Below are 24,536 nucleotides of genomic sequence, written 5' to 3'. Positions count from 1 at the left end.
GGACTATGTCACCGCCTGCAGGCTGCGGCCCGAGGAGGCGCTGCTGGCCGCCAAGGCCTACGTGCCCTGGAACCAGCGGGGGCTGCTGCTGACCGTGCTGCGGGAGGAGGCCCGTGGGATGCTGCAGCGATCGCCACGCGCCAGGCCGTCGAGAGCGCAGGGCCGGAGGGAGGCCGCGGAGACCCGCGGCCCCAGCACACAGGAGGGGTGAGGACCCGCCAGGGCGCGCTGGGGCTGCTGCTTCTCGTGGGTCTCCTTCGAGGTAGCCAGGGATGTGTTTCCTACTATTTTACAAAGGAATGAACGGAGGCAGCGTGGCGGGTAACCTCCCAAAGCACCCGAGGCAGGTCTAGCTCCGCTGCTTCCATAGCAGGGGCGGCAGTCCCGAAATGGAAAGGGGAAATTAAAAGCCGCGGCTCACATTTCCTGCCAGGCCTTTTGTTTCGTGCATATAAAATAGCTCACCAAACCGAGTCTGTGCTGGACATGCGGTTCATTTGCTAATTTTCTTACTCAATAGGTCATGACAATTCCCTTTGTGGCTAAATGTGTTTCGGTCAGCACCGCCCTGACCTGCGCCCCTGCCACTACTCCTTCCAGCAGTCCTGGGTTTCGTTTGTTTTATTTTGTTTTTTTGTTTGTTTGTTTGTTTGTTTGTTTTTTGAGATGGAGTCTCACTCTGCTGTCCAGGCTGCAGTGCAATGCCACGATCTTGGCTCACTGCAACCTCCACCTCCTGGGTTCAAGCCACTCTCCTGCCTCAACTTCCCAAGTAGCTGGGATCACAGGCGAGCGCTACCCTGCCCAGCTAATTTTTATATTTTTAGTAGGATGGGGTTTCACCATGTTGGCCACGCTGGTCTCAAACTCCTGACCTCAAGTGATCCTCCCACCTGGGCCTCCCAAAGTGCTGGGATTCCAGGCGTGAGCCACCGCGCCTTTGTTCTTAGCTGGAATCCATCTTGGGTAATGTCCTGTATCCAGAATGTTCTCTCCTTAAGACGGAGACAGGCATGCAGTTCCTGGGTCAGGGAGCACGGCCACTTGTAGGATCCTTGACTTCAGGAGCTGCCCTCCCCTCACCACAGTCTGGCCACCGCTCATCCCCCACTCACCCCTGATGCTCATTTTGCAAATTCTTTGCCAGCCCAAAGCCCAGTGGGTGAATCTCTAGCTGCTTTGACATCCCTCGTCTAATTGCTGGGAGGTGGCAGGAAGGGGTTTCAGCAAAGTTAAAAGCACTGAGAAGGGGGGCGTTCTTGGGGGGCATCATTGATGTCAGCCTCCACCCCAAGGCACACACACAACACACAACACATACATAACACACACACAACACACCATACACACACCATACACACACCATACACACCACACATACAACACACACACCACACACACACCACACATACAACACACACACCACACACACACACCACACATACAACACACACACCACACACACACCACACACACACAGACACACACACACACACACACAGAGTTCCTCTGCCTTCCGGGTGTTTGATTTGCATGGCTTTGATTTGCTGGTGGTGAGGAACTTTCATTATGTGATGGCGCTTATATTTGTTCTCTGGGAGTTGTCAAATTTGAGGCTCTGGCCCCATTGCCCAGTGAGCGCTTATTACCATTCCCACATGGACACGGGAACGTGCCACATGCAGCCGCGTGTTTTCTTCCTCTGCCTGCACGCACACCCCTGAGCCCAGCAAGGCCAAATCGTTTGTGCTTTTGCGGAAAAGGAAACTGAGGCAGGGTCTGCTCAGGGTCAGCCCTGCCACTGTCTGTCTATACCGCCTCAATCCCACCTCCCACAGGGTGGGGGAAGGGTGAGGGAGGGCGTGAGGGCCGTGTGATAGGAAGGGCACCTTTGGCCTCTGGGGATGGCATGGCATGAGGGTCCCTCCAGAGGGAGCTGCCCAGGCCAGGTGCAGGAGATGGGATTTCCCCACTGCCCAATCACCTGGGCAGGTGGAGGGGTTGTCAAAAGGGGCAGGCCCCTCTGAGCTGATCTCCACCCAGGGACGCCCGCGGCGTGCACCAGCTGGCCACACTGCTGATGGAGCTGGATTCGGAGGACGAGGCCTCTTGCCTCCTGGCGGCTGACGCCCTGTACCGCCTGGGCCGCCTGGAGGAGACACACAAGGCCCTGCTGGTGGCCCTCTCCCGGAGGCCCCAGGCAGCCCCTGTGCTGGCACGGCTGGCCCTGTTGCAGCTGAGGAGGGGCTTTTTCTATGACGCCAACCAGGTGAGGAGGCCCGGGGGGTGAGAGAGGGCAGGTGGAAACGGGCCCAGCTGGGAAGAGGGCATAGGCCTCCTGTGGACTTGGCGCTGGACCCTGCAGTCTGAGCTTTGGACCGGGCGACTGCATTCAGCCCCAGCTCTGCACCTGCTGCAGGCCCTCACCTGTCTGACGCTCAGTCTCCTTATCTGGGTCCAGGTCCCACGGGTCGTCATGGAAATCGGCTGGGGCAGGTCCCTGGGGTCGGCAGATTCCCCGCATGCATAGCTGCTTTGTCGTACTTGCTTCCGCTGTGGTTATGAAGCAGAAGGGCCAGGAACCGACTGCAGGCCGAGCTTCTCTCCAAGTCTTTCACATAAACTAGGCTTGGATGCAACCCTGCCTTGGGGAGGGTAGCAGAGGGGCCCTCCCTTCCTGCCTCCAAGACCCCCCGCTCCCAGGAAAGGCAGACCCTCACCTGCTCTGGTGGGATTCAGGCCTTGGGGCCTGGGGTGAGGGCCTTGTCGTGCCTTCTTCCCCCCGGGGCCTGGTTTGGGTTCTGATCTCCTTGCCCTGCCCAGGTTCGGATGCCCTGAACCTGCATCCTCTTGCTCAGCTTGGGGAACCCGTGTGCCCACCAGCGGCCAGCAGGGGGCAGCATTGGGCCTCCTTCGGATGGAGCCGCGGAGAGGGGAAGTTGTGGGGTGGAGGTCTCCCCTCGCTCAGAGACCTGGTCCTACTTGGCCGTGCTGGGCTTTTGCTCTGCATTGTCTGAAGGACTCCCTGGCGCCTGTTGACCCTTCCTGACCTAAAAGCCCCTTCTGCTTCTCATGGGAGCACACCCATTCCTTGCTCCAGTGGGCCCACTGGGGCGGGGTCTCCACCTCCACGGGACAGAGAAGTCCTAGGCTTAGGACCCTGAGAGCCCCAGCCCAACAGTGCCATGCCACGGACAGACGCGGCTCTGACTGCAGCCCAGAGCAGGCTCACAGCTCCCCTCCCTGCCTGCTCCTCAGCACCAAGCTGGGGACACAGTCCCTGCCTGCTGTGGGACCCCCACCTGTGGGAAAACAAAATGCCCCCAAAGGCTCAAAAGGCCACGCTGCAACACACAGCCAACCTCCTAGTACTCAGATAGGGAGAAGCCCCCAGGCTTATGGGCACACAGCCAGGGGCTGGGGGAGGCAGCGAGCAGGAGTACGGGATGATCAGGGTGGCGGCACTGGGTGTGCCCTGGGGCAGAGAGGGTGGGGTGAGGAATTGCCAGGGGCATTGGCACTGGGTGAGCCCTGGGGCAGCAAGGGTGGGGCTGGGGGTGTTGGCACCAGATGGTCCCTGGGGCAGTGAGGATGGGGTGGGGGATGGCCAGGGGCGTCGGTACAGGGTGGGCCCCAGGGCATCGGTCCCAAGGGTGTGGGCAGTGACTGTGGCACTCCTGCAGTTGGTGAAGAAGCTGGTCCAGTCCGGTGACACCGCCTGCCTCCAGCCCACCCTGGACGTCTTCTGCCACGAGGACCGGCAGCTGCTTCAAGGCCACTGCCATGCCAGGGCCCTGGCCATCCTGCGGGCACGGCCAGGCGGGGCCGACGGCAGGGCCCACACCAAGGAGGCCATCGCCTACCTCTCTCTGGCCATCTTTGCTGCAGGTAGGGGCTGCCCACCTGCTCCCAGGGCCCAGTCTTGTGCCGGGCACAGGGGACATGGGGAGCCTTTGCCGTGTTGGACAGTGGGGACACGCATGCTCCCCAGGTGCAGGGGCCTCAGGAATACCCACGGGGTGGACAGGGCAGGGGCCACTCGCTGAGGGCATCTCGCCATCAAGGTGGGTGCACCAAGGCCTGAGACCGGCCTCTGAGACCTGGGGCCTGAGCTGGGATCTGAGCTGTGCCCTGCCTAGTGCCTGAGCTGCTGTCCCAGAAGCCTCAGCCCTAAGGGAAAAGGGCCCCTTTCCCAGTTAATGACAAGGAGGCAAGGTCCCTGCTCCCCTCAGCCCTTCCGAGAAACAATGACTGAAGCTCCTCCCGTGCACACCTGGCCTCCCCACCCGGGGACACCCAGCGCGGGGGTGCTGCCTGCTTCTTGGAGTCTGTGCTGTTTTCTGGTGGGACCAAGTGTCTGGAGGGAAGCAGATGTTTCCCAGGACTCACAGGGATCTCCTGGGGTACAGGGAGTGTGAGAGCCTGAACCTAGATCAGGCTGCCGCGTGGAACCTGGCCATGCACTTAGTGAGCACCCCTCACCCTCCTCTCTCAAAGGGGGATGGCAGAGTAGCCCACGTGGGCCGGAAGTGGGATTCGGAGAGCTCATTCTGGGACAGAACCTGGCACAGAGAGCATGCCCTGCATGCGTTGGTGGGAACGCGCACAGCCCAGAGCAGCCCAGAGCGGCCCAGCACGTTGTCCCATGTCCGTCACCAGACAGACACCTAGAAGGGGCACGATAGTGATAACCTCTTTGGGGAGGGGTCTCTTATGCCCAGAATCCAGGGGGCTCCTCCTAGACTGCCCCATATCCAAGCCTCACACCTTCCTGCTGCTGCCACTCCAGGTCCCGCCCCAGGACCCTGACCCCCTGCCCTTGCCTGGCCTCAGAGGCAGCTGCAGTGCCCCTTCCCTTGGCAGACCCCCAGCTGTCTCCAGTCCTGGCGGGGCTCCTCTTGCCCCGAAGCCAAGGCCCCCAGGTCCGCCGTGACTGTCTCTGTGTGTCTCAGTGCCCAGTGGTGAGCCCTGAAGCTCATGTACCCTCTGCCCTCCCTGACCTGGGCAGGAAGGACACTGGGGGGGGGGGGACCCAGCACAGGCTCATCCCAACCCCATGCCATCTTCCTGCAGGAAGCCAGGCAAGTGAATCCCTCCTTGCCCGAGCCCGCTGCTATGGGTTCCTGGGCCAGAAGAAGACGGCCATGTTCGACCTCAACGCAGTGCTGCGGGCTGAGCCGGAGAACGTGCAGGCACTGTGTGGACGGGCATTGGTGCACCTGGCCCTAGACCAGCTTCAGGTGCCACCCCACTCCCCACCTGGGCCTGGGCAAACGGGTGGGGGACCCAGGGAGTTGCCTCTACCCCAAGGAGAGAGGGAGCCAGGAGGCCGTCCTGAGCAGCAAGATGCCCATCAAAACCTATGTTCCCATCCCCACCTGTACTGCGGCTCATGGGAGCCTGGTCCCCACAAACCCAGTTTCTGGGAGTCCTGCCCTTTCGTCCTCCCAGCCTGTCTGCATGGATAGACGTGCGAGCCTTCAGAGGTACTACGGGTCCTCCCCAGCTTAAATAATGCTCAGTGCATGCAGGGGTCCCTCTGGGGCTGTTGGCCAGGAGGTGTTCCCTCGGCTGCATTGGTGGGGCCGCCTGGCCCCCGGTGTTCAGAGGGTTTTGGAGGACATACGCAGAGGGAGTAAGTGCTGGCCTCGGTCAGCCATGTCTGCCACAGACAGGTGTGGGGATTCAGCCCCTGGACCCTGACCTGAGCTTCATTTACTTGCTCTTTAAGTTCGGTATCTATGCATTTAAGACTTTCTTCTGCAGAAACTGCTCCAATGTAAAATAAAAGTTGAGAGGGGGGCAATGGCAAGAAGACAGATCCCATTCAGCTGGGGGAGGCCTGTGTGCTGGAAGATGGTTTCTGTTCTGTTTGATTATGAGCATTCTTTGCTTGCAACTGCACTGCATTCTGTGTGGTCTGACTCTGAGGGACTCACACTGGACCTGTGTGCTCAGCCCAGGCCTGCTGCCCTAAGCTCTGTCCCTGGAGCCTGAAAGAGTTGGGTCCAGCTAAGCAACCTCAGCCAAATCATTTCACCTCCCCAGGCCTCAGTTTCCTCCTCTGTAAAAGGAGGAGGGGGCTAAACAACCAATGGATCACAGAAGAAATCACATGAGAAGTTAGACAATGCTTAGAGACAAGTGAAAATGAAAACAACACACCCCAAATTATGAGACACAGGGAAAGCAGTGCTGAGGGGGAAATGTATAGCTGTAAATGCTTCCATTGAAAAACAAGAAAGATCTCAAATCAACAGTCTAACTTTACAACTTAAGAAACTAGAAAAAGAACACATGAACAGAAAGAAAAAGAAAGAGAGAGAGATTACAGCAGAGATCAACAAAACAGAGGATCGAGAATAGAGAAAATCAATGAAAACAAAAGTTTTTTCCTTGAAAAGATAAAATTTGACCAACTTTTCGCCAGGTGGACTAAGAAAGAGAAAACTCAAATTATGACAATCAGAAATGAAAATGAGGTTATTATTACCAATTCTACAGAAATAAAAAGAATTATAAGATAGTAATAGGAACAATTGTAAGCCAATAAATCAGCTAATCTAGATGAAATGGATAAATCCCTAGAAACACAAAACCCACCAAGACTAAATCATGAAGAAACAGAAGATCTGAATAGACCTATAACTAGTGAAAAGATTGAGTCAGTACTCAAAAATCTCCCAACAAAGAAAAGGCCAGGACCTGATGGCTTCACTGGTGAATTCTACCAAACATTTAAAGAACTAACACCAATCCTCAAAGTTTTCCAAAAAATCAAAGAGGAAGGAACACTTCCTCACTCAGTCTATGAGGCCGGCATTACCCTGATACCATAGCCAAAGACACTACGGGAAAATACAGACCATTATTATCCTGTAAGAATATTGAGGCAAAAATCCTGAACAAAATACTAACAAAACAAATTCAGCAATTTGTTAAAAGGATGACACACATGACCAAGTGGGATTTGTTGCTAGAATGCAAGAATGGTTCAACATACAAATGTCAATTAATGTAATATACCACATTAACAGAATGAAGGGGGAAAAATGATCATCTCAACTGATGCAGAAAAGCCTTTGACAAAATTCAACGCCCTTTTATAAGAACACTCAGCAAACTAGAAAGAGAAGGAAACTGCCTCAATATAAAATCCATATAAGAAAAACCCACAGCAAATATCATATTCAATGATGAAAAAGAAAAGCTTTTCCTCTAAGATCAGGAACAAGGCAAAGATGATGACTTTTGCACTTCTACTCAACGTTGCACTGGAAGTTATAGCCAGAATAATTAGGCAAGAAAAAATTACCAAGCATCCAAATTTGAAAGAAAGAAATAAAATTATCTCTGTTCTCAGATCTTATATGTAGAAATCCCTAAAGATTCCACACACACAAACACACACACACAAAAAAAAAACCTGTGAGAACCAATAAATGAATTCAGCAAAGTAGCAGGATATGAAGGCAACACAAAAATCAGTTCCTTTTTTATACATTAATAATGAATAATCTAAAAAGGGAATTAAGAAAATACAGTCACCACTTGGTATCCACGTGGGATTGGTTCCAGGACAACCCTCAGATACCGAAATCCCCACATACTGAAGTCCTACAGTCAGCCCTGTGGAAACTCCAACCCCTAGATATGAAAAGTTGGCCCTCCATATATGCGGGTTTCACATCGCAAGAATTGATCTGCATTTGACTGTGGATTCGGAACCCACCAATATGAAAGGCTGACTGTATTTATTGAAAAAAATTCACATATAAGTGGACTCACATAGTTTTAACCCATGTTCAAGAGTCAGCTATAATTCCATCTACAATAGCATTAAAAAGAATAAAATACTTAGGAATTAACCAATGAGGTGAAAGATTTGTGCAATGAAAACTACAAAACATTGCTGAAAGAAATTAAAGAAGACATAAACAAAGGAAACACATTCCACGTTCATGTATTAGAAGACTTCATGTTGGTAAGATGTCAGTATTACCCAAAGTGATCTACAGATTCAATGCAATATCTGTCAAAATCTCAATAATGCTTTTTACAGAAGTAGAAAAGATAAATTCTAAAATTCCTATGGAATCTCAGGGGACTCCAAACAGCCGAAACAATCCTGAAAAAGAACCAACAAGCTGGAGGACTCACACTTTCTGATTTCAAAACTTACTACAAAGCTACAGTGATGAAAACAGTGTGGTACTGGCACATAAACAGACACAGAGACCAATGGAACAGAATAGAGAGTCGAGAAATGAACCCTCCCATATACGGTCAAATGATTTGACCAAGACCATTCAATGGGGAAGGGACAGTCTTTTCAACAAATGTTGCAGGGAAAACTATGCAAAAGAATGAAGTTGGACTCTTTCCTACCACCACATACAAAAATTAATTCAAAATGGATCAAAGACCTAAAACTATAAAATTATTAGAAGTAAGCACAGGCAGAGGCTTCACAACGTTGGATTTGGCGATGACTTCTGGGCTACAACACCAAAGGCACAGGCAGCAAAAGAAAAAATAAAGTTGGATTTCATGAAAATTAATTTTTTTGTGCACCAAAGGACACTATTATAACAGAGTAAAAAGGCCACTGACAGGATGGAAGAAAACCACAATATTTGCAAGTCACATATCTGATAAGGAATATCCAGAATACACAGAGAAGTCCTAAAACTCAACAACAATAAAGCCAAAAACCCAATTCAGAAATGAGCAAAGGACTTAAACAGACATTTCCCAGAAAAAGATATACAAATGGACAATAAGCACATGAAAAGATGCTGGACATCACCAATCATCAGGGAAGCACAAATCAAAACAACGAGATATGCCTCACGCCTATCAGGATGACTACTACCAAGTTTTTAAAAAGAAAATAACAAGCACTGGTGAGGATGTGAAGAAACTGGAACTTTCTGCACTGTTGGTGGGAAGGTAAAATGGTGCAGCAGCTATGGAAAACAGGATTGGCCGGGCGCGGTGGCTCAAGCCTGTAATCCCAGCACTTTGGGAGGCCGAGACGGGCGGATCACGAGGTCAGGAGATCGAGACCATCCTGGCTAACACGGTGAAACCCCGTCTCTATTAAGAAATACAAAAAACTAGCCGGGCGAGGTGGCGGGCGCCTGTAGTCCCAGCTACTCGGGAGGCTGAGGCCGGAGAATGGCGTGAACCCGGGAGGCGGAGCTTGCAGTGAGCTGAGATCCGGCCACTGCAGTCCAGCCTGGGTGACAGAGCGAGACTCCGTCTCAAAAAAAAAAAAAAAAAAAAAAAAAAAAAGAAAACAGGATTGCCATTTCCCAAAAAGCTAAAAATAGAACTACCAGCTGGGTGTGGTGGCTCACACCTGTCATCCCAGCACTTTGGGAGGCCAAGGCAGGCAGATCACAAGGTCAGGAGATCAAGACCGTCCTGGCTAACACAGTGAAACCCCTTCTCTAATAAAAATACAAAAATTAGCCAGGTGTGGTGGCGCGTGCCTGTTGTTCCAGCTACTCGGGAGGCTGAGGCGGGAGAATTGCTTGAACCCAGGAGGCAGAAGTTTCGGTAAGCCAAGATCACACCACTGCATTCCAGCCTGGGTGACAAAGCAAGACTCCAGCTCCAAAAAAAAAAAAAAAAAAAATAGACCTACCATATGATCAAGCAATTCCACATCTGGGTCTACATCCAAAAGAAATGGAGGCAGGGTCTTTTAGAGACATTTGTACACCATGTTCATAGATGGCATCATTGTTCACAAGAGCTTGGATGTGGAGGGCACCAAGTGTCCACCGATGGATGGGTGGATAAGCCAAACATGTTCTATCCATACAATGGGGAATTATTCAGCCTTAAAAAGGAAGGGAATCCCGGTCCACACTACAACATGGATGAACCTCGAGGACATTGTGCTCAGTGAAATAAGCAGCCACCACAAAAGGATAAACACTGTGTGATTTCCTTACATGAGGTTCCTAGAGTCATTGAATCACAGAGACAGAAACCAGAATGGTGGGTGCCTGGGACTGGGGGAGGGGGATGGAGCGGATTTAACGGGGACAGAGTTTCAGTTTGGGAAGATGAGCTAGTTCTGGAAAGGAATAGTGGTGACGGCCACACAACATGAGGAATGTATTTAATGCCACCACACTGTACACATAAAGATAATTAAGATAGTAAATGTTATGTTATGTATATTTAACCACAATAAAAACAAATTGGAAAAAGAGGAGGGTGGGTGCTGCCCCTCCTGGGGATCAGAGGAGGCACCCTGGGGATGTGCCAGGTGCTGCCTGGCCCCTCCCCTGCCTGTCTCCCCCCACAGTGCTCCCATCAACCTTGAGTGAATGCAGGTGGGGCGGGAGAGATGCGGCTGAACAGTGGTTCCTCCAGCCTATAAACAGCCAGGACAAAAGGGACATCCCCTGTGATCTGCTGGCCACGGTCTTGGGTACCAGCCTGAGCTGTCGACTCAACAGGATGCAGGGCAGGGGCGGGAGGGTTCCACTCCCAGGCCCATGACAAGAGGCTGTCACAAGGGAGACCTGCCCTGAGGCAGCCACAGCTCCGGGGCCCTGTACTTTCTCGCTGGAGGCTGCCAGAGACGAGGGCACTTTCCAGCCAAGAGCAGTGTTGAAATTGGCTGTCTGCCCTGATGCTTCGCTGGGTGAAAGCACAGCACAGAGGCAATGTGCCTCCCAGGGTTTCTGATTTTCTTAAGGGCTGGAGTTCCAGGAAGCAAGGAAAAGCAACTCTAGAGGCCAGGAGGACGACAGCTCCAGAGGCCATGCTTGCTGCTGCAGGGCAGGCTGCCAGCCCAGGGCACCAAGTTTCCCCCAAGCCCACTGGCAGGCCTGACTTCCATGCCTGGCTGGGCCCCAGGGAGGGAGACATGCATTCGGGGCTGGGAGCCAGCTCTCTGCCTGCCCTTTCCTGCACTGGACAGACATCTGTGGCTGGCAGGGACGCGCCCATTTAACAGCTGGATGTGGCCACAAGGGATCCTTGGAAACCTACCTACAGGTAGGTGCTGGAACCTCCTCCAAGGGGTACCATGGGATCCTGTCCCTTCCTCCCGCTCTGTCCAGGGCCACAGGGCCAGAGGCAGGGAAAGTCAGCCAGGACGTCGGAGGGCTAGCGTGTGGGAGTGATGGTAGGAGCAGGAGCCCCTCGCCCCATCATGCCTGTGAACTTGCGCATCCAGGAGGTGGGCCGATGCTGCGCCTCCCCCATGCCCTCTGCCTCTTCACCCTGAGAGGAGGACATGGCACAGGCTTGAGGCTGTGAGCTCTGAGTCAGCGCTGGGGCTCAGCAGCAGGCCCCTCCTCTTGGCCAACAACCCTGTCCTGTCTCTGAGCCTTGGTTTCACCCCGGGGAACATGCGGGGTGCTTCTTCCAGGCTGTCAGATGCTCCCCGGGGGTGTGGGGTGCTGCTCCAGGCTGTCAGATGCTCACCTGGTGGAAAAGGACAGCACACATTCCAGGAATTCAGACACTAACCTGGAGGCAGGACTTGTCCACGCTGTCTGATGCTCCTCTGGGGGTGTGGGGTGCTGCTCCCGGCTGTCAGATGCTCCCCTGGGGGTGTGGGGTGCTGCTCCCGGCTGTCAGATGCTCCCCTGGGGGTGTGAGGTGCTGCTCCCAGCTGTCAGATGCTCCCCTGGGGGTGTGGGGTGCTGCTCCAGGCTGTCAGATGCTCATCTGCCAGTAGAGGAGCTGTTTTACGCTGCCAGATGCCCACTTTGGGGTGAGGGTGCTGTTCTAGGTTGTCAGATGCTCCCCTGGGGGTGAGGGTGCTGTTCTGTGCTGTCAGATGCTTACTTAGAGAACTGTGGTTCTGTTCCAGGCTATCGGATGTTCACCTGGAAGCAGGGTGCTTTCCCAGGCTGTCAGATGCTCACCTGGGGGCAGTGGTCTTGCTCCATGCTGCTGGAATCTTACCTGGGGTTGTGTGGTGCTGTTCCAGGCTGTCATATGCTCACCTGGCGGTGGGCCTGGAGTTCAAGGCTGTCAGATGCTCATCTCAGGCAGGGGCTTGTTTTAGGCTTTCAGATGCTCATCTGGGGGTGTGGGGTGCTGTTTCACACTGCCAGATGTCACCTTGGGATTGGGGGTGCTGCTGTGTGCTGTCAGATGCTGACTGTGGGTAGGCACTGCTCTTCCAGGCTATCAGATCCTCACCCAAAGTTTTAGGGTGCTGTTCCAGGCTGTCAGATGCTCACCTGCACGTGGGGGTTCCATTCCAGGCTTTTAGCTGCTCACCTGGCTGTGTGGAGTGCCTATCCAGGCTATCAGATGCTGTCAGATGCTCCCCTGGGGTGTGGGGTGCTGTCCCAGGCTATCAGATGCTCACCTGCAGTTGTGGGGTGCTGTTCCAGGCTGTCAGATGCTCACCTGCAGTTGTGGGGTGCTGTTCCAGGCTGTCAGACGCTTACCTGGGGATGTGGGTTGTCGTTCCTGGCTGTCCAGTGATCACCTGGGGCTCTGGGGTGCTGTTTTGTGCTGTCAGAGGCTCACAGTGGGTTTGTTTGAGGCTGTCAGATGCTCACCTGAGGGGAAATGCCGTTCCAGGCAGTCAGATCACCTGTGGGGGGGGTGCTGTCCCATGCCATCGGATGCCCACCTTGGGGTGTGTGATGCAGTTTCCAGTTGTCAGATGCTCATCTGGTGGTGGAGGGTGCTGTTTCAGGCTGACAGATGCACACCTGGGTGTAGGGGAGCCGTTCCAGGCTGTCAGATGCTCCCCTGCGCGTGCAGGGTGCTGTTTCAGGTTTACAGAAGCTCACCTGGGGGCGTGGGTGCCGCTCCAGGCATTCAGATACTCACCTGGGGGTGTGGGGTGCTGTCCCATGCTGTCAGATGCTCACATGGGAACGTGGGGTTCTGTTCCAGGCCATCAGAGGCTCATTTTGCGGTGTGGGGAGCCATTCAATGCTGTCTGGTGCTCACCTGGGGGTGTGTGCTGCCCTTTCAGGGTGCCAGATGCTCACCTGGGGCTGTGGATGCTGTTCCGGCTGTCAGATGCTCACCTGGGGGTGGAGGGTGCTGTTTTATGCTGTTGGATCCTCACCTGAAAGAGTGGGGTTCTGTTCCAGGTTGTCAGACACTCCCCTGGGGCTGGAGAATACTGTTCCAGGCTGTTGGATACTCCTGGAGGTGAGGATGCCATTCCATGCGGTCAGATGCTCAGCTGGGGGTGTGGGCGCTGTTCCAGGCCATCAGATGCTCACTTAGAGGTGGGGGGGTGCTGCTTCAGGCTTTCTGATGCTCACCTGAGTGTAAGGTGCCGATTGAGGTTCTCAGCTGCTCACTGAAGGTGTGGGCTGTTGTTTGAGTCTGTCAGAGGCTCACCTAAGCGGTGGTACCATTCCAGGCTGTCTGATGGTCACCTGGCGGCGGAGGGTGTTTTTCTGGCTGTGAGATGTTCATCTGGGGGTGGCAGGTGCTGCTCTGGGCTGTGAGATAATCACCTGAAGGTTGGTGGGGGGTGATGCTGTAGGGTTTCAGATGCTCACCTGGGTGTGGGAGTGCCTTCCCAGGCTGTCAGATCCTCTCCTGGGGTGCAGGGTGATGGTCCAAGCTGTCACATACACACCTGGAAGTGTGGGGTGCCGTTCCAGGTATCAGCTGCTCACCTGCGGGTGGTGATGCCGTTCCAGGCTGTCTGATGCACACCGAGGAGGAGGGTGCTTTTCCTGCTGTCAGGTGCTCACCTGTGGGGTGTGGGTGCTTGCTGTTCCATGCTGTCAAATGCTCACCTGAGGTGGGGTACTCTTCCAGGCTGTGAGATGCTCACGTGGTGGGGGTGGTGCTGCTCCAGGCTGTCAGATTCTCGCTGGGCAATGTGGGGTGCTGTTCCAGGCTGTCAGATGCTCACCTGGGGATTGCGGTGCCATTCCAGGCTTACAATGTTCCCCTGAACATGTGATCTGCTGTTCCAGGCTTTCAGGTGCTTACCTGGAGGTGTGGGGTACCGTTCCACCCTGTCAGATGCTCACCTGAAGGTTCAAGGGTCGATCCAGCCTCTCAAATTCTCACCTAAGTGTGGTGGTGCCATTCCAGGCTGTCAGATGCTCACCGGGGCGTGTGGGGTTCTGTTTTGGATCGTTGCAAGGCCACCTGGGGCTGGAGAATGCTGCTCCAGTCTGTCACACACTCACCTGTGGGCGTGGGTGCCATTCCAGGCTGTCAGATGCTCACCGGGGCGTGTGGGATGCCCTTCCAGGCTGGCAGATGCTCACCCGGGAGTGTGCGGTGCCATTCCAGGCTGTCCGATGTTCACCTGCGGGTGTGGGGTTCTATTCCAGGTTGTCAAATCCTCACCTGGGGTTGGAGAATGCTGTTTCAGGCTGTCACACATTCACCTGGGGGTGTGGATGCCATTCCAGCCTGTACAATGCTCCCCTGATGGTGTGGGGTTCTGCTCCAGGCTATAAGATGCTCCCCTGGGGATGTGGGGTGCCATTCCAGGCTCTTGACAGCCGTATAAATTGGATATAATCCATGAGCAAATGTTTCCAGACACCAAACAACAGGCAGCAAAGAGCTGCGACCCTGAGAGACAGGAGGCCGCAGGAGGCAGGCACCACGCACCCCGGTTCCCTGCCTGGGGAGACATTTCTGCCGCTGCCCATGGAGGGCGGCAGTGATTTCTGAGCTGTGGGGACAGAGATTGGCATCCCAGCCTGCTATGTGGCTGGAATTTGCATCGAGGGTAATGGAGGAGAGGGGAGGAGAGGGGCTGTGTGGGGAAGGGGTATCTATGTGTCCATGGAATTCTCCACAGGTCCTTGTCTGCAGCCTGGGCTGCACAGGCAGGGGGCAAGTCTCAACTGCCCAGCAGTGACCACCTGTTGTGGGGTCAAGAGCTGAATGGGGGTACCAGGGTCAGGCAGGGCCGGGAGACACTGGAATTCTAACCCAGCCACTGCAGAGAGGCTTTTCTGAACATCTTGGGCACTCAGTTGAGACTCCAGAAAGGTCACACCCTAAAATTAAGATTATACTTTAGGACTAAGTTCAAAAAATAATCCTTCCCTAACAAAGTACAAGATAAAGCCTGGCAGGGCCAGAATGATCCACCAGTAATCTACCTGCCCACCAGAGTGAAATCAGCCGCCTTGCAGGACAGCACCACAGCCCTGTCTACCACATGCCAGACACAGAGCCCAGCACAAAACCAAGAACTGCTAGGCACACAGAGAACCAGGGAAATGGGACCAATAATAAGAGAAGAAGCACTTCATAGAAACAGACCCAGAGATGGCTTAGATGTTTGGAATTTACACACAGGGGCTTTTAAAAGCAGTGACATAAACATGTAAAAGAACTGTTTGCTATAATGAGTGAGCTGATGGAGAATTGTAGTAGAGGAATGCAAAAAAAAAAAAAAACTGTAATAATCAAGTGGAGATCCTAGAGCTGAAAAGCAGAATATCTGGAATTAAAAACTCATTAGGGAGGCATATCAGCAGATCTGAAACTGCCAAAGCAGGACTAGTGAACTCGAGGATAGACCAAAGAAAATTATCCAATCTAAGGAACAGCAGGGAAAAAAAAAAAAACAAACAAAAAACTCCGTTTCAAATGATGAGAGCTGAACTGAGCATCATGGCTCACACCTGTAATTCCGGTACTTTGGGAGGGTGAAGTGGCAGCATCACTTGAGCCCAGGAGTTTGAGACCAGCCTGGGCGACAGAGTGAGACTCCCTCTCAAAAAAAAAAAAAAAAAAAAAAAGAAATTTTTTTTTAGAAGAGATGGAGTCTCACTCTGTCGCCTAGGCTGGAGTGCAGTGGCACGATCTCAGCTCACCGCAACCTCTGCCTCTTGGGATCAACCAATTCTCCTGCCTCAGCCTCCTGAGTAGCTGGGACGACAGGCACGTGCCACCACGCCCAGCTAATTTTTGTATTTTTATTGTATTTTTAGTAGAGACGAGGTTTCACCATCTTGGCCAGGATGGTCTCGATTTCCTGACCTCTGGATCCACCCGCCTCGGCCTCCCAGTGTGCTGGGATTACAGGTGTGAGCCACTGCACCTGACCTCTAAAAAACTTTTAAAAATTAAAAAAAAAAATGAAGAAAACTTCAGCGACCAGTGGGACAATTTCAGGCCGTCTAGCATACGTGTGATTGGACTCCCAGAGGATACGGAGAACGAATGGGGCAAATATACACAGGTACTTGAAGAAATAACAGCAGAAAAATTCCCAAGATGCTCAACAAATCCCGAGAGGAAAAGCACAAAGAGAACCACCCCTAAGAAGGCACATCTTGGTCAAGTTCCTGAAAACAAAAGATAAAGAGAACATCTTAAAAGCAACCAGAGGCGTGAGTAAATGACATACAACAATGTGAGCGACAGCAGATTTGTCCCGGAAACAATGGAATCCAGAAGACAGTGGGACAGCACCTTTAAGGCACTAAGAGAAAAAAGTACCAACCCAGAATTACCCATATTGTTAAAATGTCCTTCAGAAACGAGGGTGAAATTAAAGACCCATTACACAAATAGAAGCTGAGAGATCCGTCATCATTGAACGGTACCACAGCAGATCCTGAGGGATGGTGGTGAAATTGAAGAGAACGGACGCCTGATAGAAATTCTCTGCTAGAAGAAGTGAAAAGCATCTGCAAATACAAAAGGATGTATTTATTTCTTCTTTTAATTGCTTTGAACAAAGCTATCTAAATTAAAAATAGGCTTGGTGTGGTGGCTCACACCTGTAATCCCAGCACTTTGGGAGGCCAAGGTGGGAGGATTGCTTGAGACCAGGAGTTCGATACCAGCCTAGGCAATATATCAAGACCCCATTTCTACAAAAAGTTTTTAAAATTAGCTGGGTGTGGTGGCATGCACCTGTGGTCCCAGCTACTCAGGAGGCAGAAGTGGGAGGATCACTTAAACCCGGGAGTTCAAGGTTGCAGTGAACCAAGATCACACCACTGCACTCCAGCCTGGGCAACAGAGAGAGACCCTGTCTCAAAATATACATATGATTAATTAACTTGAAATAATGCACTATATGAGGAAATGTATTGCTCAGTGTATGACAACAATAACACGAACTGTGGGATAATGGAAGTTACTGCTGTGGGGATCTCACATTTTAGGTAAAGTGGCACCATATCAACTGTATATAGACTGTGGTAGGGTGCTCACCTGGGAGCTGGGGGCTTGTTCATAGCTGTAAGGCTGCGTATTGTAATCTGCAAGGCAATTGCTAGAAAGATAATATAAAGAGGCATAGTTAGGGCCAGGTGCAGTGGCTCACACCTATAATCCCAGCACTTTGGGAGGCCGAGGCAGGTGGATCACTTGAGATCAGGAGTTCGAGACCAGCCTGGACAACATGGTGAAACCCCGTCTCTATTAAAAACACAAAAATTAGCTGGGCATGGTGGTGGTACACCTGTAATCCCAGCTACTCAGGAGGCTGAGGCAGGAGAATTGCTTGAACCTGGGAGGTGGAGGTTGCAGTGAGCCAAGATTGCACCACTGCACTCCAGCCTGGGTGACACAGCAAGACTCCATCTCAAAATACAAATAAGAAATAAAAATTAAAAAAACAAGAAAGAAACAAACAAACAAACAAGCAAATAGGACACCTGGAGAACCAATAGAAGGACAGCCTTGAAGAGGCTCTAGTGGTCCCCTGCTGATGGCCAGGTCAAAGGTCAGATGCAAATGACGTATCCTGATCAATCCACTGATCACCAGCACTCCCCTGAACAGGCCCAGCCTCTGCCCTGGCTTCCCGTGTGTGGTCAGGGCCTCTGCAAACCTCTTCTCCCTCCCCGCCTCCAGATGGCATGCCCAGTGCTGGGCTCTCCTACCCACGTGCCCACCAGCCTCAGGCACCAGCCCAAGTCCACTTCTGCACCCTGCAGGCTCTCCCTCAGGGTGTGCCTTGGCCGGCTCCACCCTGATCTCTCCCTTGGCAGACCTCTGACCTCTGCCCCAACTGGCTGCCAGCCCGTGTCCTGCCTTGTATCGTGCACCAGATGGGCTGGGCGTCCTCCTTCCGCCGCTCCTGGGAGTTGTGGGACGGCAGTAACTGGGCTTTCTACGCTTCCGGCGTCCCCAAGGCCACACGCACTGGGAGGAGAACCCGGATACCCACGGAGATCCAGCATCCCCCGCTGGGAGGTGACGGATGCCTCTGTGGGGAGGGACAGGCGTGGAGGGAGCCAGCCACAAGCTGGGAAGGACAGGCGTGGAGGGAGCCAGCCACAAGCTGGGAAGGACAGGCGTGGAGGGAGCCAGCCACAAGCTGGGAAGGACAGGCGTGGAGGGAGCCAGCCACAAGCTGGGAAGGACAGGCGTGGAGGGAGCCAGCCACAAGCTGGGAGAGCGAGGGACCCAGGGAGGGCTCGCAGACCGCAGGCAGCCTCAGGAGATGGAAATTAGCAGCATTTGGCCTCAGAAAAGGGGTTCTGGGCCTGACAACTTTCAGGGTCAAGGTCAGCGAGCTGGGTCCTTTCAAATGCTAACCAGAATCAGGAGGGATGGTAGGAGGCTGCAGCCACAGGAAAGCGGGAAGAGGCAGGAAGCTGGATGTTCAGACCCTCTAGGACCCCAGGGAGAAGATCAGGGAATGAGAAAGACAGAGCCAGCCCTCCTACTCTGACCCTCCACCCAGTCTCTCCACCTAGGACAACTCTGCACCCGCCCACCCTCCCACCTTGCAGGAAGCCGTAGACGACATCCTCTCTGCTCTGAAGCTCGGCCCCGGGACCGTGGTCCCTGAGCTCCGCTCTCTGAAGCCGGAAGCCCAGGCTCTCATCACACAGGGCCTCTACTCCCGCTGCCGGGCCCTTCTGAGCCAGCTGCTGGACACTGGGGCCCCTCTCGAGGACGAGGACACCCAAGGCCTCCTTGCTGTGGGGCAGGCGCTGATCAAAATCGATGCGGGGCAACTGGACTGGCACCTCCTCCTGGTGGACGTTCTCATGGCACGGGGTATGTGGCAGCCCCAAGGTGGGAAACACAGGGTCTGGGCTTCTGTCCCTGCTCCTCTGACCTCTGTATCCTTTTCTAGAAAATGGAAGAAAGAGACATGGACCACAATAGCTTCCAAGGTCCCTTCCACCCCAAATCCCCTGGCCTCTGGCCCTGCTCCCTGTGTGAGGCCTGGTGTTCAAAAGGCTCTCCCCTCTTTACCCGGCTGGCTCTTTGCTTGCAATGGAGGAGAAACCGAGGCATGATCTTGGTCCATAAAAGGTCTTGGACTCTCGGCCCACTCATTGATTCACGCACCTCCAGCTGTTGTTTATCAGGCACCCATGGGATGCCAGGCCCTGTTCCAGGAGGAACTGTCATAAGCCCCATGTGCCAACATGCACGCCTTTCCTGCAGATTTCCACATCCCCCTGGTGATATGGAAACCATTTCACTGCTAATTCCCAAGGCAAGCTCTCTCTGCAGTCTGCATTTGCCCACCAAGGGCTGCAGGGACCCCAGGGCTGCTCCCCGCGTGCTAGTCTGCTCCAGCAGGCCCAGAGTTTGCCTCTAGTTGCTCGGGAGAGAAAGCAGCCCCTTGTAGTGTCCATGGTGAGGGGGCTCAGCATCGTGGAGTGGGGTCAGAGGTGAGTCCCTGTGACCTGCCTGGAATCACGGTGCACCTCTGCTCCCAGCTCCTTCTTCCTGGGGCTGAGCCATCATCACCTCCCCGAAAGCCAGTATAGGGCAGGGAAGGAGCAGCCAGCAAGTCTGAGCTCTCTTGCACCTCTGCCCCACCCCACACACTGACTGTCCCTCCTGAATCCCTGACAGGCAGCTATGAGGAGGCTGGCACCCACCTGGAAAAAGCCCTGCACCCTGCCCCAACGTCAGAGGCAGCCCGGGCCCGGCTGGGCCTGCTCCGGCTCAAGAAGGGAGACGTGCCAGCGGCTGCACGGGACCTGCAGGGCCTGGCCGAGGTGGATGCCCCGGATCTCAGCTGCCTGCTGCATCTCCTGGAGGCCTCAGAGCGGCAGAGCCTTGCCCAGGTGCGCAAAGAACCCCACGGATCTCCCACGCCAACCTTCCCCAGCACACAGGCATGAGACCCCTGGGCCATCCACCCGGGCAGCCCTTCTTCAGTCTCTGCGGTTGGGTTTTCAGTTGGGTTTGGGGTGGGGTGGGAGACACCCAGTTCTGGCCCAGGAAGACAGTCTCTGGCCATCTTGGCCCTACAACCCCACCGACCTCTCAGCCTCTTTGTATGGGATGTATAAGCCACAGGTGACTTGGGTGCAAGAGAGGGAAGGGGACCTTGCCCTCAGGGCCAGACTGAGCCAGCCAGGGGCACCTTTCCCGGCAGGAAGCCCACCCCAAGCCCAAGGCAGGCCTGGAGAAGGCACGTGGGGGCAAGGCAGGCTGGGAAAAGGCACGTGGGGACAAGGCAGGCTGGGAAAAGGCACGTGGGGACAAGGCAGGCCGGGAAAAGGCACGTGGGGACAAGGCAGACTGGGAGGCCAAGAGCACAGCAGGCTTTGGGGTCCCAGAGACTCAGAACTACACCCCGGTGGGGCCTGGACAGGATTTCACCTCTTTAATGCTTCCTGACACCAGCAGGTTCTAGCACTCGGGGGCCACTTAGGAAAACAGAAACCACGCTGGGAAGAACAGAGGGATCTCATGGTGGGGTCGGGGCTACACCAGTGTTTAAGGGGCAGTTCGGTGATGCGGAGGGGGCGCCGCCGCTCTAGGCTGAAGAGCAAGGCTGAGATCGGGTTACCGGGACCCGGAGGAGACAGCCGGGCTGGGGGGGTCTCAGAGCTCCCAAAGGGACTGGGGGTTTCGGAGCCAGGAGGAGGGGGCTGTGCTGGGGTCTTCGAGCTGGAAGGAGGGCATGGCAGGGGGCGGGAAGCCTGGCTGGGGCCATGGTCCTGGAGCCCAGAGGCGGCGGCTAGATGGGGTCTCCTGGGCGGGGTCACGGAGCCCGGAGGCGGGGCTGGGCAGGGGTCTCCGAGGCTGTAGACTGGGGCTGGGCGGGGGCGCCAGGAGGCGGCTCCTGGCCGAGGCAAGAATCTGCGGGACGCGAAATGGTTGCCTGGAGACGCGGACCGACCCGGAAGTGAGCCGACAGCGGTTTCGCCCCTCCGGGTGGCACTGCGCCTGCGCGGCCCGAGCCGCGGGATCAGGGGCATCTGGGGTCAGATTGAGCCCCCTTCCCCGTGGGGGCGGCCCGGGGGCTCCCGGGGTCCGACAGCTGCTCGGGGCCGCGCCCTCCTGCTGCCATAGACCTGGCCCAAATGTGCGGGGCCTGCGCGGGCCGAGGCTTCGCGACCATCCCGGGCCGTGAGCTACGTGTCGGGGCCGGGGGGGGGAGGGGGTTAGGTGCCTCCGCCCGGAGAGGGGCGGCCCCGCGGGCCGCACAGCAGGCCAGGGACGTGGGTTCGAGCCCCTGCCTTGCTCGGCGCCGCTCACAGCTGGCAGAAGAGGCCACACTGTGCCCCGCGGGAGCCCAGCAGCAAAGCTGGGGCCGTGGGACCCCCTCGCTCCCCAGCACGGACCCTGGGCATGGACCTGGGCTTCACCCCCTGCAGCCGCGCCCCGCGGGGTCCTGAGTGCGCTGCGCTCCCCGCGGGAGGGAGCATCGAGGAGGGAGCATCGAGGACCGCCTGGCTGCTGGAAGAGAGGCAGGGCCAGCGAGAAAGGCGGGGCCTGCATCGTGGCGTGTTCCTCAGGCGGTGGGGAGCCCTTGCAGGTTCTTGAGCAGAGGAGGAGCCCAGTGAGGCAAGCGGATTTCTGGTCGTGGTTGACTCTGTGAAGAAACTGGGTCACAGATGAGGCAATTGGGTCTGGGTGGGTTCAGGAAAGTGCCTGGGAGGAGTAGGGGCACAGACAGGCCTAGTCAGCAGCCGCCCACAGCAGAGGCTGTGCCCTCCGTCCATCAGCCCCAGGAGGAGGGTCTAGGGTGCTCAGAGACCAGGCAAGGGCCATATCTGCCACTGTCCTGAGACCTGGGACAGCCTTCAGAATGTGGGCAGAGTGGAAAGGCTGGGCAGCAGCCACCTCAGAGGGCCTGTTGGAGAGGTGACTTGGCCCAGAGGGACGGAGGGAGGAGGCTGCTGTGGTCACCCAGGCAAGGGAACCTGGGCCCAGCTGGTGGGGTGGTAGGGCTGCCAGGAGGGGACCATGAGAAGGTAAATCCAGGTCCCTGATCCGAGGCCCAGGGAGAAGAGCGGTGGGCAAGGATGCCAGGCCTTGGACTGCCGCTGGACCTCCAAGGGTCAGAACAGCACTTTGGCAGCTTGTGGGGCAGTGAGAATTACAGGGAAGGGTCCTCTACCCTGGGTCCCCCCTCCTGCCCTTGCCCGTGGTCAGCCAGCCCCTCCAGAAGCAGCGGGCAGCTCCTGTGCAGCCCGGGGCCCTGCCCTACCCAGGGAGCCAGCAGAGGCTGGCTTTGCAGAGGAATGCTGCAGGGCAGGGGCGGCCGGGCTTTTGAAGCTGACCCCACTCTCCCTGCCTCTCTCTGTGTCCTCTGTGCAGGCTGCAGCCTGGGAAGCCGGCACCCTACTGGACGCAGGGCAACCCAGGCGGGCGCTGGGCTACTGCTCACTGTCTGTCCTGGCCGGTGGCAGCAGTGCCTGTCACCTGCGTCTGCGAGCCACCTGCCTGGCCGAGCTGCAGGAGTTTGGCCGGGCCCTCAGGGACCTGGACCATGTGCTCCAGGAGACTCTGGGGGACAGTGACCTCCCAAGGCGGGTAGAAGACTTCTGCTGTCAGGGTCGCCTGCTGCTGAGCCTGGGGGACGAGGCAGCCGCCGCAGGGGCCTTTGTCCAGGCCCTGAAGCTCGCGCCCACCTTGGCCCAGAACAGCCTGCGCAAGCAGCCAGGCCGGGCCCCCACCGCACGCCTGTTCCTCCTTCGAGGGCAGCGCTGCCTGGAAGAGCAGTGTCACCCAGAGGCCTGGACGGCGGCCGAGAGTGGCCTCCTGGTGGACCCCAACCACCGTGGCCTGAAGAGACTGAAGGCCAGAATCCGGAGGGAGGCATCCGCAGGCTGCTGGCTCCAGTGACTGGGCCCGACCCCCTCCCCGCCCTAATCACCGGCCCACCCCAGCACCTCACCCAATGTCTAGGCCCGGGAGTGCACCCAGCTCCCCAAATCGGGGAGGTACCCGCCTTGCCCTCCCCACACCCCCTTCTCAGTCCTCCCCATATCCCCCTTCCCAGCCCTCCCCACGCCCCCTTCCCAGCCCTCCCCACATCCCCCTTCCCAACCCTCCCCTTCCCAGCCCTCCCCACACCCCCTTCCCCGTCCTCCCCATATCCCCCTTCCCAGCCCTCCCCACACCCCCCTTCCCAGTCCTCCCCATATCCCCCTTCCCAGCCCTCCCCACACCCTGCTTCCCTACCCCAGCATGAGTCAGTGTTGGACAGCCAGCCTCACCCCTTTTTGCCTTGGGAAGGAAAGGGGACAGTTTCCTACTTACATGAAGGGACCATCCTAGAAGCTTCACAGTCCCTTCTACCACCAGCAACCTCATCCCGGAAGTTGGGGCCCTCTTGGCCCACACCTGGGGCTCAGACCTTGAAGCAGCAGCCCCAGGTCTTGTCCCTGGTCTGGGATCCTACAGGTTGGACAGGATTGAGGCCAGACCCCTGGGGCCTTTGGGGAGACGGTACCAGCCCCAGAAGCCCCTCCGTGGCTGTGAAGCTGCATTTTGCTTGGACCCTGGCCTGAGGCTGGGGCCGGCTTCCAGTAGAGCCTGGACCCTCCCCAGAGACAGAGCTCCCAAATGGGCCCAGCCAGCCCATACCCCAAGCTGACCTTTCAGGGTGCTTTTCATGGGGGTCCTTCATCGAGAACCCAGTGCGCTGGGGGTAAACTCCCTCCCTCCTCCACAGGTCCCTCCCTTCCAAGCAGAGGGACCACCGAGGGGCCCTGATGAGCACAGTCCCCAGGCTCCCCCCAGACTTGTCTCCCAAAGCTGCTGGAAGGTATCGGTGCCTCCACAGAGCAAGAGAACAGCTGGTTCCCATACGTGGGTTAAACGTCCCCAGGCCTTGCAGCTGCCAGTGAGCTCGGGGACTTCTGGGTGGGGCAGAGGCGGCCAGCCTTTGCCCATCACTGTGAGTGTCACAGACTGAGGCCTCAGCCCAGGGCTTTCTCTCGTGGCCATGGGTGAGAGACAAGCTGGGCGGGCTGGCTTGGTGCAAAGCGTGCCCCCGAGCCCTGCCTGACTTCACCCTGGGGAGACAAGGCCACCACCCCCCTCCTGGCTTCTCTCTCCTCCTGGGCACTTGCATTTGTCATCAGCTCTAGGGGATCATGGAGGTTGCAACCCCAAAATTCAGACAGGTGACCTGGCCAGTGACACTGGTGACAATGGTCACCTGCCACACAGCCTCTCAGCTCAGGTGGCCACACTCCTCTGCCCCTGCCCCCTTCCTCTCCCAGGTGAATCTTGACCACACCTGTGCCATTCTCTCTTGTTCAACTCTGCGATAAATCTACAAAAAAAAACTCTTTTTAGGAGAGTGAAAGGAAAATAAATCTTGGGGCCCGAAAATCACTAAGCTAAAGGGAGAAGTCAAGCTGGGA

At 55.8% G+C, this 24,536-nt stretch overlaps 1 protein-coding gene across 1 annotated transcript; it reads left to right on the top strand.

The window, feature by feature from the left end:
- TTC34 (tetratricopeptide repeat domain 34) lies at positions 1–23,008 on the top strand. Its single transcript, XM_025362505.1, has 7 exons — positions 1–207; positions 2,044–2,269; positions 3,684–3,888; positions 5,074–5,240; positions 18,693–18,963; positions 19,777–19,991; positions 22,480–23,008. The coding sequence occupies exons 1-7, from the start codon at positions 119–121 to the stop codon at positions 23,005–23,007; spliced, it is 1,701 nt and encodes a 566-aa protein (XP_025218290.1). The 5' UTR covers positions 1–118; the 3' UTR covers position 23,008.
- Positions 23,009–24,536: the final 1,528 nt, after the last annotated feature.

The sequence above is a fragment of the Theropithecus gelada genome, chromosome 1 (assembly GCF_003255815.1).
Source record: "Theropithecus gelada isolate Dixy chromosome 1, Tgel_1.0, whole genome shotgun sequence".
In the NCBI taxonomy this organism is placed as follows: Eukaryota; Metazoa; Chordata; class Mammalia; order Primates; family Cercopithecidae; genus Theropithecus; species Theropithecus gelada.
This window is presented reverse-complemented; position numbering and strand designations above follow the sequence as displayed.

What these genes read in the sequence shown, in the direction of transcription:
- TTC34 (XM_025362505.1), top strand. Translation starts at nt 119, where the DNA reads ATGCTGCAGCGATCGCCACGCGCCAGGCCGTCGAGAGCGCAGGGCCGG. An exon ending in TTTTCTATGACGCCAACCAG is followed by an intron (nt 2,270 to 3,683) that starts GTGAGGAGGCCC and finishes GCACTCCTGCAG; the next exon opens with TTGGTGAAGAAGCTGGTCCA. An exon ending in TCTGGCCATCTTTGCTGCAG is followed by an intron (nt 3,889 to 5,073) that starts GTAGGGGCTGCC and finishes ATCTTCCTGCAG; the next exon opens with GAAGCCAGGCAAGTGAATCC.